Source organism: Mizuhopecten yessoensis, unplaced genomic scaffold, assembly GCF_002113885.1.
Source record: "Mizuhopecten yessoensis strain PY_sf001 unplaced genomic scaffold, ASM211388v2 scaffold11185, whole genome shotgun sequence".
NCBI lineage: Eukaryota > Metazoa > Mollusca > Bivalvia > Pectinida > Pectinidae > Mizuhopecten > Mizuhopecten yessoensis.
In genome coordinates this window covers 1,699,989-1,716,380 of record NW_018408922.1, presented here as the reverse complement: position 1 = coordinate 1,716,380, position 16,392 = coordinate 1,699,989, and the positions used below count along the sequence as shown (strand labels likewise).

Below are 16,392 nucleotides of genomic sequence, written 5' to 3'. Positions count from 1 at the left end.
CAAACGTGGACTGATAGTTTTAAAGACAAATATATATATTTGCCAATAAAGGTTTTCTAAGGTACCGCTATAGCTCCGCAGATACTTCGCAGATTTGTGCCTCGAAGAATTGCTTCAAAGACTTTTTGATAATTATGTCCTTATAACTAGCCTTGTATACTTGAACTTAATTGTGGCATCAATAACACTGGGATATGAAACAACAAAATATACACCTTTTATTCATTTAGTCAATGACATGTTTGTTGAGGATTGAGTGAATACAGCACAACACCTATACTTTATTTTTTAACAGTCCCTGGGGAAAGACATTAAATGATAACGGAATATGGCATATTGTAAATATTTATCTGATTCAGTTTTAAAACAGGCTTTCAAAAACGAAATATATCCTCAAAGTACATCAATCTTATTACTCTAAATAAATCTATAAGCAGATAAGATATGCAAGGTATTCAGATTTGCACAAACGTGAAACTCAGTCCACGCTACACCTATACGGAAATTACCATGGGGACTTTAAAAAAAAGTTTGTAATATTAATATACTTTTTTTTTTCAAAATATTTCAAAATGTACATACAGTACACATAGTTCATACAGAAAAGAGCAATAATACTATCTAACTATTGTATCATGATATTCCAAATGTACATCATTATTTTGTGGGGTGAAATCGTATAACATGTACACTTCTAATGTGTGAATTTGAATCATAGATGTATCTCAATAAACAAAGTATGCTATCTTCACCAAGTAACCACAAAGATATCACCACCCTCATATCAGTATCGTTTTTAATCTCACCAGCTGTCATTCAAGGTCATACATATCAACAGTAGCTACACTGGTATGTACTCGCGTTATCTTAAGGACGACATACTTTATACTTTGAACACCATGGCCTCCGTGGTTCATGGTTACTGGAGGATTTGATCTGAAAAACGTTTCATCGGGGAAAATAGCAAGTTAATGTAAGTTAATGATGTATTATAATATTGATGTTATTCACTTGCATGCATATAATAAAGCATTATTGAATGCAGTATTTAATTGTTCGTATGTAAAGAAGTTAGTAATGTTTTCAATTTATATTATCTACATTGATATACTTATCTATATATAATCGTACATTGTTTTTGAAGGTAGATAATGGCGGGTTGTCTTCAGGTGCGAGTTCTTTGTTTGTTGTTTTGTATTACACACCAATATGTCGCTGCTGATATACGTATGTCAATCAAAGAAGTCAATGACAGAACAAACGTGTCCATCTCCATCTTAAGTAACAAACAACCCAGAAGTTTTACCACACGGGGACAGGGACACTCAGATAGTGACAGCCGTCACGCCAAGTACGTAACAATGATCCATGGGAATACACAGAAGAGGATCAAATATACCGAGAGACCTTACCCAGCATTCCTCAACCCGGATGTCACGGTGTTTACCACTGAACAGTGAGTTTTTTCACGACCGTAAACTCCTCTTATACATATGTCCACAAATATGAAACTGGTCAGTTGAGTTGTGACTCAAATAATAGGATCGGAGAAAATTAATCATCCCCTACCTTGAGGATTAAACAGAGATATTTCATTCCCTTTTGTGATTACTTGGTTATCTAACCCTCGGCATATTTGGTTTATTTATTTCATCAATTTTTTTAGTATGAAATAGTATTGTACAGCAGGCTAGGCCAATATAAGTTCTCTCCTTAGGTTGACATGACAAAGAAAGATAGTAAATGACTAATAAGAAAATATTTATGTAAAATGTATTTCAGAAGTAGCTTAAATCCTCAGTCTACATAGCAGATGGTATAGGGGAGATAGACCCATGTATGTTTCATTTATATATAACCTATAATATTTAATTGATATTTTGAGCTATACGATGCTCTTATCAAAAAGTCAATTAGAATTAATTAGTAATAGACAATCTATGCCCCAACGATATAATAAACAGAGGAATTACTAGAATCTTCTCTTTATGCAAGTCACCAATGCCTCCTTTCCATACCCTGCTGCTGTTACACGAAGTATAAAAGTATAAAACCATGTGGCATCAGTATATAACTATTGGTTGGAGTGATAAAAAAGCAAGGGATAAAACAAAAACAAAAATAAAATAAAATGAGGCAATTCAGTTGGAAGATTTTGAAATGCATGTAGTATATGTGTAAGATGTATTGCCAGTGCTCTATGTGTAAATATCTAATCCCAACAGCTTCTATCGTTCACATATAATTGCTTCAGGTTGGACAAACAAATGTATCATCTATTTGAGTATGGGTTTTTTCTGTCACAATTTAAAGGTAGGGAAATTTTCTATTAATCCATATGATCAAATGCTGTGGAATGATTACCCAACAAATAAATGTGAACGCACTTGACCCTCTGTTGCAACTGTCGTTTACACTTTAGAGAATTTGGATTTCCAACATTAAGGACTTTGCATCCCCCTAGAAGGACGAAACAGCTGCATGATGCAGTATAATATATTACCAAATGTTAAAGGTACAACCACCTGTGAATGTTAGGTTCATCTTCTAACGAATGAAGATTTCACAATGTGTTTTTTTTCGAATACTTTCAGATTACCCGATGCCATGTCGATGCCAACTATTGGAAACGGTCACGTGGCTACAGTTGTCCATAGCGACACAATGTATCTGGGCGGGCTGTACAACGGTTATAATGTAACGAGTCACAGGGCCAGACTGCAGTCTACATCCTCCATCAGCATCACGGGATTCTCCTTCGATGTCGATACTCGAAAATACTCTTTGGACGTCGGCAGAGGTATGCAAATATTCATGAAACTCTAACTGAAACAAACTAAAAATTCATGCAAGTTTACAATGACGCTAAACCTAACACATGTCAAGTACCACCTTTCGCCATCCTTTACTCTCATGCAGGGACCTGTTGCAGTACCCGTATGGGCACGAGAATGGTCGTTTTATACCCGAACAGGATTATAGCTTAAACTTTGACGCATCCTAAATTTAATTAAACGTAATACCTTGATTGAAACTCTTCTCTCATAATTACCCGTAAAAGACTGGAATTGACCCATGAACAGATACATCTGTCTTTCCTTACACGCGCTATTGTCAAGACGCACTTTTGCATACTTTGCGTCTTGTGCGTCATGGTATATAAACATATGAAGGTCATGGAGTATTGACACTGGCATGCTTATTTCGAGTATGGATACAAAACATCACACATGGGTATGGTTCGTGGACAGGGACATCTCAACCCTCGGCAAGGCTTCGTGCTAGACAGCTAAGCTCTTACCCTCGGGTTGAGATTTCCCTGTCCACGGACCCCACCCATGTAAGATTCTATTAACCTTTGTCATACCAAATACCTTGACTAATACTCGAACTTGGTCATACCTTACACCTTGTCTAAAACGTGATAAATATTATATTTCTTCTACTTATTTGCTATTTGCAATTTTGGTGTCTGTAAATAAAAGCGAAGTTATGTTGTCTGAATCACACTGGCATAGCAATATCGTTCAAAACCAATTAAGAATTTTAGCGGAAATGTCAATAACATTTGATGTATATGTCGATACTGCTTTATTACTGTTACTGTTCCTGAAGAGTAAAAGACGTTTTAAAATATTTTTGGGACTGGTGGAAAAGTGACCTAGGCTTTTAATTGTAATTTTTCATTTATATTCAGGTATGTATATCGAAAGATATACATCGGATTTTGTGACAATAGAGCTAAAAATGTACGCCCACCAAGTCTTGTTCAGCTTGCTGGTCACCGAGATCTCTGTGATCAACGGTTTAGCCGGTAGTGTGCATCTCAACCTCTCACACAACCTCGGACCGCCAAGTGATGACACAGACATTTCCAACACTACTGTAATAGGCGATGCCAGGTAGATTTTATTTCAGAATACTGTGGAAACAGATATTTTCGTGGGGCCGAAAACCGGAGAATTGTTTTATATCAAACCTTTAATGATTTTTTAGGCATATGAATACGCGAAAACAACTTATTTAAATATGTACGAAATTACTGATTTGTGAAGCAAGTTATTCCAGTTTATATTGATCACTCTTGTTAGCCCGGTTAGAATGGCGCATGGTGTCCATATGTTGGAGGAAACCGGAACACCCGGAGAAAACCCACATGGTTGGGCAGGTGACCCAATACCTCTTCACGTCTGATTGGGAAATCGAACCCAAGTCGTCTTGGTTAAAGGCGTGTGCGCTATCCACTACGCCACCCGACCACCATATGATTAATTAACATCGAATATGTATATATTCAGAGTGTAACGTTACTTCTTTACACCGACCATACAACTGCATGCATATCTTTGGACACCAGTCCTGTCAACAGATCCCAATATGTACATTTAACAAGAGCACAATTCAAATACACATTTACACACATAACATTTCCAGCACACACACGGGCATACACACATAGGGAGATACTAGCCAGGTGGCATAGGACTAGTAGCTAGCGCCTGATAAGGCAGCTCCTGCGAGTTCCTCAACATCAAAAACGTATTGATTGATGTAAATGTACTGTAAAGCGCTTTAGAGTGGCTTATGTAAGCTAGATAGGGCGCTATATCAAATGTTGTATACTATTATTATTATTGATATTACTTTGCTGACGTTATCGACGTAAAACGATTTTCCTTGTATGCTCACACAGATTATACATGGGATATATTAAGGAACCAGAGTACCACGCTAAAGACAAGATGCCGTTCATTATCATCTCATCAATCGTCCCTGACGTCATGACCGTGGCTGCTGGCGAGTCCGTCCGGCGTGTATTTATAACCTCTGTGGATTTCACTTCTTACTTGGCTGCAGAATATTTCCAATTAGGTAAATTTATAGAACAGCATTTCTTAAAAGAATTCTTGAATCAATATCAGCAGTAAAACGTCGTAATTTTGAAATGTTTTAAAACTCATAATCACTGTAGTGAAATAAGAAGTGGAATTCATTTATCTCGTTTAGATACTATTTGAATTAACGAGATTCTACTGACACTATACAACATAGAGAAATTTTCAGTACACCACCACCGTAACCCTTACCCTTGAATAATCCCAATATCAACAGTCTCCCTGATTAAATGGTTTTAGTTGTTAGAAAGACGTCACTCCTGAGACAAAGAAAAAGAATCATGCTTAATCACAAGAAATTAGTTCATACTTGATTTTAGAATGTTGATGATATCTTGACCTGTTTTGGCCTCTATTATGAATGTTTTTTCGTATGCAAAAAGGGTCTTCATAATTTGTGTCAGGTTTTATAATATTTGTTTAGGTAGAGTCAGTTGTTTGAGATACTTTAAGTCATAATCTGTGCATATCAAGTCATGATGCATATCTTGTACACGTATGTAAAACAAACTTGTGTTGTTTACTTAAAGGGCTTGATTTTTTCCTGAATGACATGTTGGAATCGACCCACGAACAAGTATGGGAACAGCACAATTGGCAGAAAGGCCGTATAGACGTCGGTGGTAACAACAACCTCAGCAGGATCAACTACGCAGCGATGTACTACTTACTCAGCGAGATCCCTGAAAAAGACCAAGTGGAACCGTTTTTTGGTATATCACCAGGTGGCTTAGCCCATGGTGCCCTGAATAAGGTAAAGAGGATTCCCGTGACCGCTGGCTCTACATCTCATAGCAAAACTCCACACGTGTATACATTTACAATTTTTATTACTTATTGCAACACAGCGATAGGTACACGCCGACACATTTCATCAACTTCAAACTCTAAAAACTCCATACCCTCTTTCATACCATCACTATACCACACCAATGACTACAGTAATCTTCAAAACTACCCAACGTTTCATGAGATTTCACCACTTAAGCTTTCATTTTTGAAACAATAGACTGGATACGTGTGTCGTCTCTTGTCTACCTGTGTTGAATGATACACGTTCGACTCTCGACCACAAGCTGCACGTGCAACTACAACCATGTCACCTATGAGAAAACTCGTAAATTTTTCTAATATTCTGGTGTTAGGAAGTAAAGTGTTATTATCTTGGATAGTTATATTACTTATAACACCCACTGGGGTTTCTTTCTGCATAGCTTGTATCTTGTGTAAAAGTAACGTTTAACTATCTCCAGGATTATGAGGGTCACGTGTTCTGGGACCAGGAGACCTGGATGTTTCCGCCGATGCTCCTTCTGTACAGTGACAAGGGGAAGAAGATCGTCAAGACCAGAGTGAGGAATCACGCAGCCGCGAAACAGTATGCTCAACAGAGAGGCTATCAGGGAGCTATGTACCCGTGGGAAATTGCATTCTCCGGTAGGGTTGTTTTCAGTTAATATTCTTCTTCGGCTATTTATATCAACAGTTGGTATTTGGTATCAATTAGGCTATTATTACCGTAATAACAGTGTCTTTTTTTTAACAATTTTACAGTGTTTCTTTTTGATTTCAGTTAAGATTGCTTTTTCGCGGGTGAATTATAAAGTAATAATCATCTTAGGATTAAGACGAATGGGACAATGATGATATAATAATGTAGTCTTTGAATAACATATATTTCTCTTCATATCATTACACTTTTTCTTAACTGAAAACTTATAGAGACTATGACCGTTGTTCAATATCCAGTCGTATTTTGGGCAATTCTAGAGGTGATTATGTCTGTTTTGGAGTGTTCTCTGCTCCTAATGTATTATACCGTGTGGACTTGTTTGTTTATGCTAATTTCATGTCATTTCTATCTATAAAATATACAGTTTACTTTTTATGATTTATCGAGCAATCAATTAATGGAATATTACAGTACAAATTTATAATACATGTGCAACCACTTAATCATTGGGTGCTTACATTACAGATGTCTTTCGTCTGTGCATTGTTCTTTTTGATTTGTTTTTTTCATATTTCAACAGGTCTAAATGTGTGTCCCTCTACTGCATGTTCCAAATACGAACAACACATCACCGGGGATATAGCGTTCGCCTTCAAGCAGTACATTATGATGACACGGGACTCAGACTTTATCGAGAACGAGGGTGGTGCTGACGTCATCACAGATATAGCCTCGTTCTGGATGTCTCGCATGACGTATAACAAAAGCGAGGACCGATACGAAATTCATGGTAAGTGAATGCTGAAACATTACGGACAATTCTATTTAAGAAATTATTTGTTCTTGAGAAAAGTGAAAAATCATTTTTAGATCGTTGTTGGTATCTTCTACAGTATAGAACCTACATTTGAAAACGAGGACGGAGCTGAAGTCATCAAATATAGTTTTGTCCTTGGTGCATTTTGTATGACTTGCAGGAATCATCTCGAAATACACGGTGATACAAATATAGCAGGGATTCTTGCTATTAAGAAATAATATAAAACTCAGAATGTGCTATATTGGTGTTTCATCTACAATACATATTATCTTTTTTAAGAAAGTACATAACGCACCGTCTATTTGATATATTATTTAAACCATTATATGTGAAGTTTAACTGCTGTTTATCTGCCCTTTATACTGAAGCAACATAAGTGGTACACAATGCTTGTGTATAATGCTACCAGGTTGTCTTCCTGCCTGTTGACAAAATTTGTGTATCCACTTTTCCTATAGTCTTAGTCATATCTTACTCATTGTATGTATGTTTTCCCTGTGTTGTTGTGATTGACATTAAAATAATTACTGTTCTAAATATACTTAGCAGATACTTTCCCTGTTTATTCCTTTCCTCCTAACGTATAAATGGATTTAAATGTTATTCAAACCCTTCAAAAGAGTTTATGACTCCTGATGTGCGTTATTCGTCTGCCTCTGGACACCATTTCCCCCCAACTACTCCACCTAATGAACTGCACCGATTTCCATGAAACTTTCCGCTCTACTTACCAATTACGTTATTCTGGTTATGTGTTCCCTCCATGTTTTATAATCAATGTCGGGTAAATACTCTTGTTGATATTGCCTTACAAATCCTTCTTCAGTCTACTCCGCCTTAAGGTTTAGAACAGTTTGAATAAACATTTAGAAATATGTTATACCGTTTGTATCTTTGCATGTGTCACCGCCATGTCATATAAAATAATATAACCACTGATATTATTACATTATTAGGAAATGCACGTCCTTACATTAAAAAAAAGAACCATTTCCACATAATTCAGATACAATCGGCATAAATAATTGCTTATTTATACATGGGAAACTTTTATCAAACATCCAATTAAATTAGAGAGATTTTGCCATTGAAGTTTATGTTGTTTGTGTTATGTGGTTTTAATGTTAGTAAGCCAAATGAAAGCAGAGGGTTATGTCTACCTTCAAATAGTATATATTTCTAATATATTACATGTCTATATTAAGATCAATTTTATAATGTAATCTGACGAAGTGATTACTTATATAGAATGAACTCCTAATTTGTCAATAAAACTCTCAAAATGATTTTGTTGACAAAATTGACATTTAATTTTTAGAGGTAATGCCCCCAGACGAGTACCACTACCCCGTCAACAACTCTGTCTACACAAACAGTGTGGCGAAGATCAGTCTTCTCCTACCCAAGTACGCCCTCTCTCTTGTCAACAAGACGGCCGATCCAAAATTCGAGGAAAACGCCAAGAAAACATATATACCGTTTAATGACACTGGAAAGTGGCACCCAGAGTTTGACGGATACACTCAAGGTAAACAAATAAAACATAAAGACCTATGATGTAAGCGTCGCTATTCTAAATATAGGTTCGTTGAGTTTACATGACATCTAAATTCAAAGGATGTATATATATGTGTGGGTTTTGATGACCACAGTTATCTGTTTTTGAGTAGTGGTACAGTTCATAATGATAAAAGACTTTGCTAATGATTTAATTCAAAATTAAGAAGTTATCATTTCAAGTTTGAAATTCATAAATTACGGGGTTGGTTTACGCACCTGGCGCTCCGTTTGTACAGTGATTTAGGCAATTTAGATTTACCAACTTTTTGACCCCTAGCAAAACCTATGAGTTCTAGGAGTACAAAACAGCTGTACGGTGGAGTGTAATTCATTGTTTTTGGCATACTGAAGTATCTATCACCAAAATTAAAAGTGCAGTCTTTATGTGTTTTTGGTTCATCTTTGATATCGGATTAGAAAAGACGAATACGTTAGTAAGAAAATCTATGTTTATATTACTCATAACCCCTACCTACACAGATACTACAGTAAAACAGGCGGATGTCGTCCTCCTCGGATTTCCTCTAATGGAAAACATTTCTACGGACGTCAGGAAAAACGATCTTAACATATACGAAAAGGTAGGTAAAGTCTTTATGCGGAACAATATGGTTTGGTATGGTTTAATTTTGTTTAACGTTCTTTTAACAGCTAAGGTCATTTAAGGACGTGCCTCAATGTGTGTTTTGTACGCGTTCTTGCGTGTGTGTATGCAGGAGACAGGGTATGTTGGTGTGCTTTATGCGGAATCATATTGAAAAATATTCCAAATCTAGGATAATTTTTTATTAATTTTATTTCTATAAAAAATATATATATTCCTAAACCAATTATTTTAGAAAGGCTGGTAGTTGTGATTACGTTACTATACTTGTATATAAATACGAATGCTTTATGCTTAAGGGTGATTATGTGAACATAGTCAAATCTATTCCAGGCGACACCGGGAGGGCCCGCCATGACATGGGGAATGTTTGCAGTAGGCTGGTTGGAATTGAACGATACGTCTAAAGCGGAAGCTGCTTTCAAGAAACAATTTCAGAATGTTATCCCGCCATTTTATGTAAGTACTGATTTCTTGTCGGTATTTGTAAACAATAAAGTATTTATAAGGAAACCTTGTGTTGTTTTCATCGCAAAGTCAGCAATAATCTTACTGACATCTAAATAAAATGAAAATAGCCTACTAAGCAAGTTTACAGTATTCCAACTATTTCCAGATTTTTGAGTAATTACACTTAAAGTCTATTATCCATCACTCGATAAATAGTAATATGTACATAATTGATACAAGCAATGAAATAACTTTAAATTGGAAGTGTAGGCGTAAATTCAATTTGTTCTAAACAATAGTAAAATTAATTGTTTCTTTTCTTTAACAACTATTTCTGTCATACCTACATTTACATTTCCTTTCATATTTGTTAATCTAGATATCAATTTCATAATACTATATATACCAGAAGTCTTGAAGACCTGCTATCAATTTGACCTAGATAAATACAGCCAACAATGTATCGCCGTGTCACAGTTATATCCCTTTATTCACAGACCTGGTCTGAGGAGCCAGGAGGACGAGGGGCCAGAAACTTCCTCACCGGTATCGGCGGGTACCTACAGTCCCTCATGTTTGGATATGGAGGATTTAGAATATTCGAGGACAGGCTTCAGTTCGACCCAACGTTACCTCCTGATACCTCGACCTTCAATATAACCGGCGTAGACTATCTTGGAGGGTACTTTGATTTCAGTTTTGATACTAAATACATGACTATTAATCAAACTAAATCTGCTATGGATGAAATGAAAATTGTTGTTCCTTCGACTGGTCAGGCGCAGACTTTGGATATTGGCGTTATAGTCCAGTACCAAAGATGCAAAGCTGCGTTAATGCTTGTCTGATCATCATAGCAATGCACCGCATAAACGAACTTTTAATTGTTCATGTATAAAATGATAGTGTGACCAATGCCATTAATTGTTTCAGGTTATAGGAAAACATATTGTCAATAATGAATTTCAGTTATATGTGTATGCAGGCATAGGTAAATAGTATTACGTAATAATAAAGTGTCGCCAACAGGAATATCAATACAAAAGAATATGTTATTTTTGTATGTATAATGCATTTATATAGCCAGAGGCCGACATTATTTCCCAACTCCTTATTTGTTCTCTATGTTTCATGCATTCCAACATTTGTTCTATAGTGTTTTCTTGATTCAACTGCAATGAAATCAAACAAAATTTACTTTGACGTGCTGAAGGAAAATTATCTGATTTTGTTTTCGTAATTTTTTTTGGCGTTGATTTTATATACCACAGATTACCTAAAAATACAATTTTCCTAAAATAAATGAGAAAATCGTGGCAAATGCATTGATATTTAGTAAAAAATATGGTTCGTAAATACTTAGGTCCATCACTTTCACGAAACGTTGTATTCGTTGCTTGTTGCTGAGTTTTGTTGAATATTATTATTATTATAATAAATGAATTATAACAATTTTATCTTCATTTTCTTCACTTTTATTCGTTATTCTTGCCATGACTATAAAGTACCATTGACATATGTTATACGTTGTGACATTGCAAGCAACAGGGTGATATCACATTTGAATGTTGTCAGTTGACGGCAATTGATTTAATTCGATAGATGATAATCCCGACGTTCTTTCAAAATACATCACATCTTCTCTAAATGTACCTAGGTAACATTCGCGTAACCCGGTTGGAACGGCACATGCGGCGCATACATATTCCACGATAAACGAACGCACTTGGACCGTTCTATAAGCAGAGCTAAACATGCACAGTTTCGGAGAATAAATAGCAATGTATCAAGATTAGTATGCCCATCTTTCACGCGTCCACAGAATTACATAATGTATCTTATAAAGCAATATGTGACTTGGCATTGTTTTAGAAAGAAATGACACAAACCAGCAATAAGCAGCATTTAAGTTTCGGTCAGGTACGTCTGGACCCCTCAATCTGCACGTGCCGAATATTCCTGTATTCCTGAGGTCAGCATCGGTTCAGATCTGTGCCTGTCGTTTTCTTTGCAGGTTCAACTGTTTTAACCGTATCAACCGGATACGAGAAAGTGGCCCTAATGTTGCGAGAAACTGTAACAAAGTGTTGGAAACGTTTTTTCTTGCATGACTATATATGTTGCTTTGATAAATCATTTTGAAAAGAACACTATATCTTGTGAGACCTTTATGACAAATAATCAAGATGAAATCAACAAAATATAATCAACAAACGTGTTTTAAGTAGTAGAAGAAATCAGTGGGGCTAAACCAGGATTCGAACCCTGGCATTCAGATTGATATACTGTCGCCTTTACTGATTGAACTACCAGGTCAACAGAAGTGCCCTGGCCCAACTGTGCTACAGTTATCTCAAATTGGAAGTTAAAAGGGAGGTTACTGTATATAGGAAAACCAACAGTACAGTGGGACAGGGAGCCTTAAGAAACCCGTGTTACTTTATCATCCCGTTTAAGACCCAATCATTAATTTCCTATGAATAAAGTTAATAACTGTACAAGGATTTAAAAAAAAATCTTATAGAGAACCTTGTGTAGACGAATGTAAAAAGTGATCGTTTGAGTTAGACATAAGAACATATATTATGTCATTGAATGCAGAAGGATGTCTTACAAAATGAACACAAATTACCTTATATCTTCACAGTACAATGTACGTGCATATTTGGAAAGATGGACGTAACACACACACAGGTTACTGCAACTTTAAAATTTGGTAATAGATACAGTATATTTAAAAATGAACTGCACTGCATCATACAGCTGTTTCGTCTTTCTAGGACTCGTTGTTGATGTTAGAGGCCAAAAATTTGGAAATCCAAATCGTCCACATTACTGGTGAAACAGAGGGGCAGATGCGTAAAACCACTTACTATTTGATCAATATAAAAGATAAGAGGATATACTGGTTAATTTCAAATTCAATAATATCTTAAGTGTGTACATTATGAACCGTGACACTATCCCCGAGATGAGTGTTGCCATCAAGCTTTGACCACTCTTCATCCCATTTGTCAAATAATAGTACAGCGACATAAACCACGATATGTTCTAGTGTATAAAACGTGTGAGCTGAAAAGTTCGACTAATCATGTAACATCACGTTATCCTCCACATTTGTAACGAAGTGGGCAGACTACAAGGCGTCACAAGGAGATAGTAGTTGTTGACAACGATACGTAACCTATTATAGCACTCCTGCACATTCTTAGTAACCTAATGGTATACATATCTTAACTAGTTTATATGGTATACTATAGCAGTTTTCAACAAAAAGCACCTGAATATGATACATGATAAAACACAATTCTACATTCTCCGAATTACAATATTTTGACATGTTTTAATGTGTCACTAACTGTTCATAAATATCAATAGAGATACGCATTTAGGGAGAGTTTTATTTGCAAGTGATTGTAGGTTGATTCAGAAACGAAAACCTTTAAAAAAATAATACTGTACACCTTAAGTTGATTGCAGTTTATCTGAAAGTTCAGAGGATTTTGGATATGACCTTTAGAAAGAACATCTAAATTTTTTAGTTGTTCAAAATATGATATTCATTACCTTTCGATAATGCTGCGTCAAATTGCTGATATTTTAGATTTTGTTTGAAAAAGTTTATCAATATGTCGAGATTATGTCACTGAATTCTCACGTGATGTCCAGCCCGCAATATGTGACACTTACACTTATGAGCGGTGACCTGTTACACAAGCCCCTATCAATTTGTTCTATCAGCTTACATCCTATCGGTTTTTCAGGAAGGTGAACATGTAATATACAATTTGAAATCGACGACAGCATAATGCCGTACAATTATTATTGCAGCGATGAGATCGTACGAAAATTTGGTGACAATTCTATTATTTCAGAGAAGCTTTGACTTGAAACACTGTTTATATGCTAACAATGCTGATAAATAAAGAGCCAGAGTGGACGTTTCAACATGGTCAATTGAACAATTTAGAGAGGTCAACAGATAAGATAGCCATTGCATATATTAGGGCCAAGTGTCCAAATGTGGTCACTCTCAGAGATTGGGGAGCCACAGTTCGGACGTCATCATACACCATGAAATACCTAATCCTCATCAGTGCTCTTGCTTACGTAGCCTACTCTCAAGTTCCCGGGCCTTGTGGTAAGTAACACGAAATTCTAAAGTCTTGTGATACATAAGTTGAGTACCTAGTTAAATGGTAAAAGTATCCTGAGCTAGATTCCATCATATAACTGCTGGTTCCTGAATTATATTTGTTATAAAATCTAAAAAAAAAAAAAAAAGCATTTCAAACTGCTGGTATTCAAATGTAATATTCGAAATTTTACCTATAATACAACAATAACATTATTTCAATATGACCAATGTTTCTTGCTATATCGAAATTTCAACAAATGATATTTATCTATTTCATTCAACAATTTATATTTAACCATCAGGCTATATCAAATAGACTATGGAATACGTTGCAAAAAAACCCTATAAAGAAATAATAAAAAAAAAAAAATACTTTTTTGAATTAGCATTATGCTCTCTATAGTTTTGGAACACCTGTATATTGGTTTAAATATGTATTTCAGAATCGCCCAAGCAATGGGAAGGGAGAGTTTTTACTGTAAGTATATTTAAAGTAACCATGTAAGTTTCGAACAGTTTTAAAAATGTTTCTTTAGCCTCATATTATGTAAAGTAAAACGAGTTTCTATAAAATAATTGTGTCACCGCTTGAAATTTTAACAATTTATATTTCTTTTGAAGACTGACAGGAGTAAGAACTTCACACAGATTGGAAAGGTCAGCTATGACGAGACACAAAGAAGAGAAAGAGTTATTGAAGAGGTTGAATTCGGATCTGACCGGGATTACTTCGATTCTCTCTTCCTCCACAATGTCGTAAGTATTCCACTAATATGTCAAAAATTCTAATCTGATACCAAGAAAGAGGAACGTAACACTCACAGGTAATGGCACCTTTAAAGTTAGTAATAGATACAGTATGCCAAAAAAGAATCACATTGCATCTTACAGCTGTACACATTTAAACAAAGATATTATCAATTTTTATTATATTTCATTTTCATTTATTGGAACGAAACCATAACTTTAGTAGCGAATATTAATTTAAGCTTTATGATTATACTATAAAATCAATTAAATGATATAGTTATATTCAAAATAATATTCAAACGTAATCTTTTATGTCGTTCGATTGTAATCTAACAAAGCTAATTGTCGGCATTTTATCACTGGTATTTCCCTAATGTTATCTCACTAACTCCTATTTCCTTTAAGCAAACAAATTTAAGCGATACTCTAATTTTAGCGTTTTTCGTGCATTTAACATTAAACACAAATTCATAACTGTGCTTATTTAAATGTCTGAATATAGATTTGTTTATTGCATGTATTGTGATTTATACGAATTATGGAAATATCAACGTAATTGGAAACTCGAACTTCTATATATTTTCATACGTAGACGTTTTCTATTCTGGAATATAACAGTATATAAAGGATTGAGTAATTAGTGTTTGTTAACCCGCTAAGTGAGTTTTGATTTTGTCTCATGGTTTTGTCTTATCTACACCCTCGCGCGAAAATATGAGTGAATAGAATCATTTATGAATTGTATTCCATACGGTTTGTAGGGAAAAGCTTACATTCTGAACCTGAAAACAAGGAAGTGCAACGTCACCAACTTGACGGAGCCATTCATCCCCCGTGGTGTTCCCCGGGAGGCCGAGTTTGCGGGTAGTGCGACCATCGGAGCTGCTGGTGTCCCCGGGGAGTTCATGGTCGTAGAGAACTTTAGGGGAACCTTCAGGTCCTCTGGATCCAAGTTCTTTGGTGTGTCGACAGTCCCAGATTGCTTTCCGATTGAATTCGGATACTACAGCGAAAAAACTGGATTTGTTCAACAAACGTAAGTACACGCACTTTCAAGTGACATCTTATTAAAAACAAATCAGTAATTACTTCAATATTGATATTCACTATATGAATAGTCAGTATGTTTGAATTCATTTTAAATATTCAATAATAAACGAACATTTTTACCTTCCTAGTCAACAATTGTTATAAAACTCTTAATTTAATTTCAAAATTTGGTATCATTTTATTTTAAATACAAGTAATTTTCAAACATTTATTTTGATAAATGAGCATCGTTGCATAATATTAATATGCCACCTTATATTAATATATTTTGAAACTAAACATATTTGTTTTTCTTTTTTCCTCAGAATATTCGATGCCAATATTGGAATCAGCGATCCTAATGTTTTCATTCCACCAAAAGAATGCCTTTAGAATTTAACTAATTAAACATTTTTTCCATAATAATTTGAATTATCGTCTTTTTTCATTTATTTAAATCGCTACTGGGAGGTGTATTTAATGTAAAAAGCACCTGTTTGTATGCGAGACAGCATACATGTGAAGAAACACTTTGAACAAGGAAATGTGTTAATAAAAATCCTTCGTGTAAATAATTACTTCTTTATCAACATTTATTCAACTACACTTGTTTCTAGCACTTACACTTAAAACAGATGTTGCGTTGTTGAATATACGCTTTACATTAAGTACCTCTCACAATATTTGTATTTA

General features: G+C 35.2%; 2 protein-coding genes across 4 annotated transcripts; both read left to right on the top strand.

Annotated features, from left to right (window-relative positions):
• Positions 1–868: 868 nt before the first annotated feature.
• Positions 869–11,239, top strand: LOC110440546 (protein-glucosylgalactosylhydroxylysine glucosidase-like). Of its 3 annotated transcripts, none has more exons than XM_021483685.1 (12): positions 869–973; positions 1,149–1,456; positions 2,595–2,800; positions 3,698–3,902; positions 4,694–4,872; positions 5,426–5,649; positions 6,149–6,332; positions 6,929–7,138; positions 8,487–8,696; positions 9,209–9,309; positions 9,666–9,791; positions 10,280–11,239. In XM_021483685.1, exons 2-12 carry the CDS (start codon positions 1,152–1,154, stop codon positions 10,628–10,630), a joined length of 2,301 nt encoding a protein of 766 aa, XP_021339360.1. In that variant the 5' UTR covers positions 869–973; positions 1,149–1,151; the 3' UTR covers positions 10,631–11,239. The 3 variants fall into 3 exon arrangements, with proteins under 3 accessions (XP_021339360.1, XP_021339358.1, XP_021339359.1); XM_021483683.1 differs by having other exon boundaries at positions 1,145–1,456; XM_021483684.1 differs by having other exon boundaries at positions 869–977.
• Positions 11,240–13,747: 2,508 nt separating this feature from the next.
• LOC110440557 (mammalian ependymin-related protein 1-like) lies at positions 13,748–16,125 on the top strand. Its single transcript, XM_021483699.1, has 5 exons — positions 13,748–13,923; positions 14,364–14,398; positions 14,542–14,676; positions 15,432–15,706; positions 16,026–16,125. Exons 1-5 carry the CDS (start codon positions 13,857–13,859, stop codon positions 16,090–16,092), a joined length of 579 nt encoding a protein of 192 aa, XP_021339374.1. The 5' UTR covers positions 13,748–13,856; the 3' UTR covers positions 16,093–16,125.
• The last annotated feature ends 267 nt before the right edge of the window (positions 16,126–16,392 follow it).

Excerpts from the sequence above, each read along its gene's own strand:
- LOC110440546 (XM_021483685.1), top strand. The coding sequence starts at position 1,152 with ATGGCGGGTTGTCTTCAGGTGCGAGTTCTTTGTTTGTTGTTTTGTATT. Across the intron at positions 8,697-9,208 it reads GTTTGACGGATACACTCAAG|ATACTACAGTAAAACAGGCG; the intron begins GTAAACAAATAA and ends CTACCTACACAG. Across the intron at positions 9,792-10,279 it reads ATGTTATCCCGCCATTTTAT|ACCTGGTCTGAGGAGCCAGG; the intron begins GTAAGTACTGAT and ends CTTTATTCACAG.
- LOC110440557 (XM_021483699.1), top strand. The coding sequence starts at position 13,857 with ATGAAATACCTAATCCTCATCAGTGCTCTTGCTTACGTAGCCTACTCT. Across the intron at positions 14,399-14,541 it reads GGGAAGGGAGAGTTTTTACT|ACTGACAGGAGTAAGAACTT; the intron begins GTAAGTATATTT and ends TTTCTTTTGAAG. Across the intron at positions 14,677-15,431 it reads CTCTCTTCCTCCACAATGTC|GGAAAAGCTTACATTCTGAA; the intron begins GTAAGTATTCCA and ends TACGGTTTGTAG.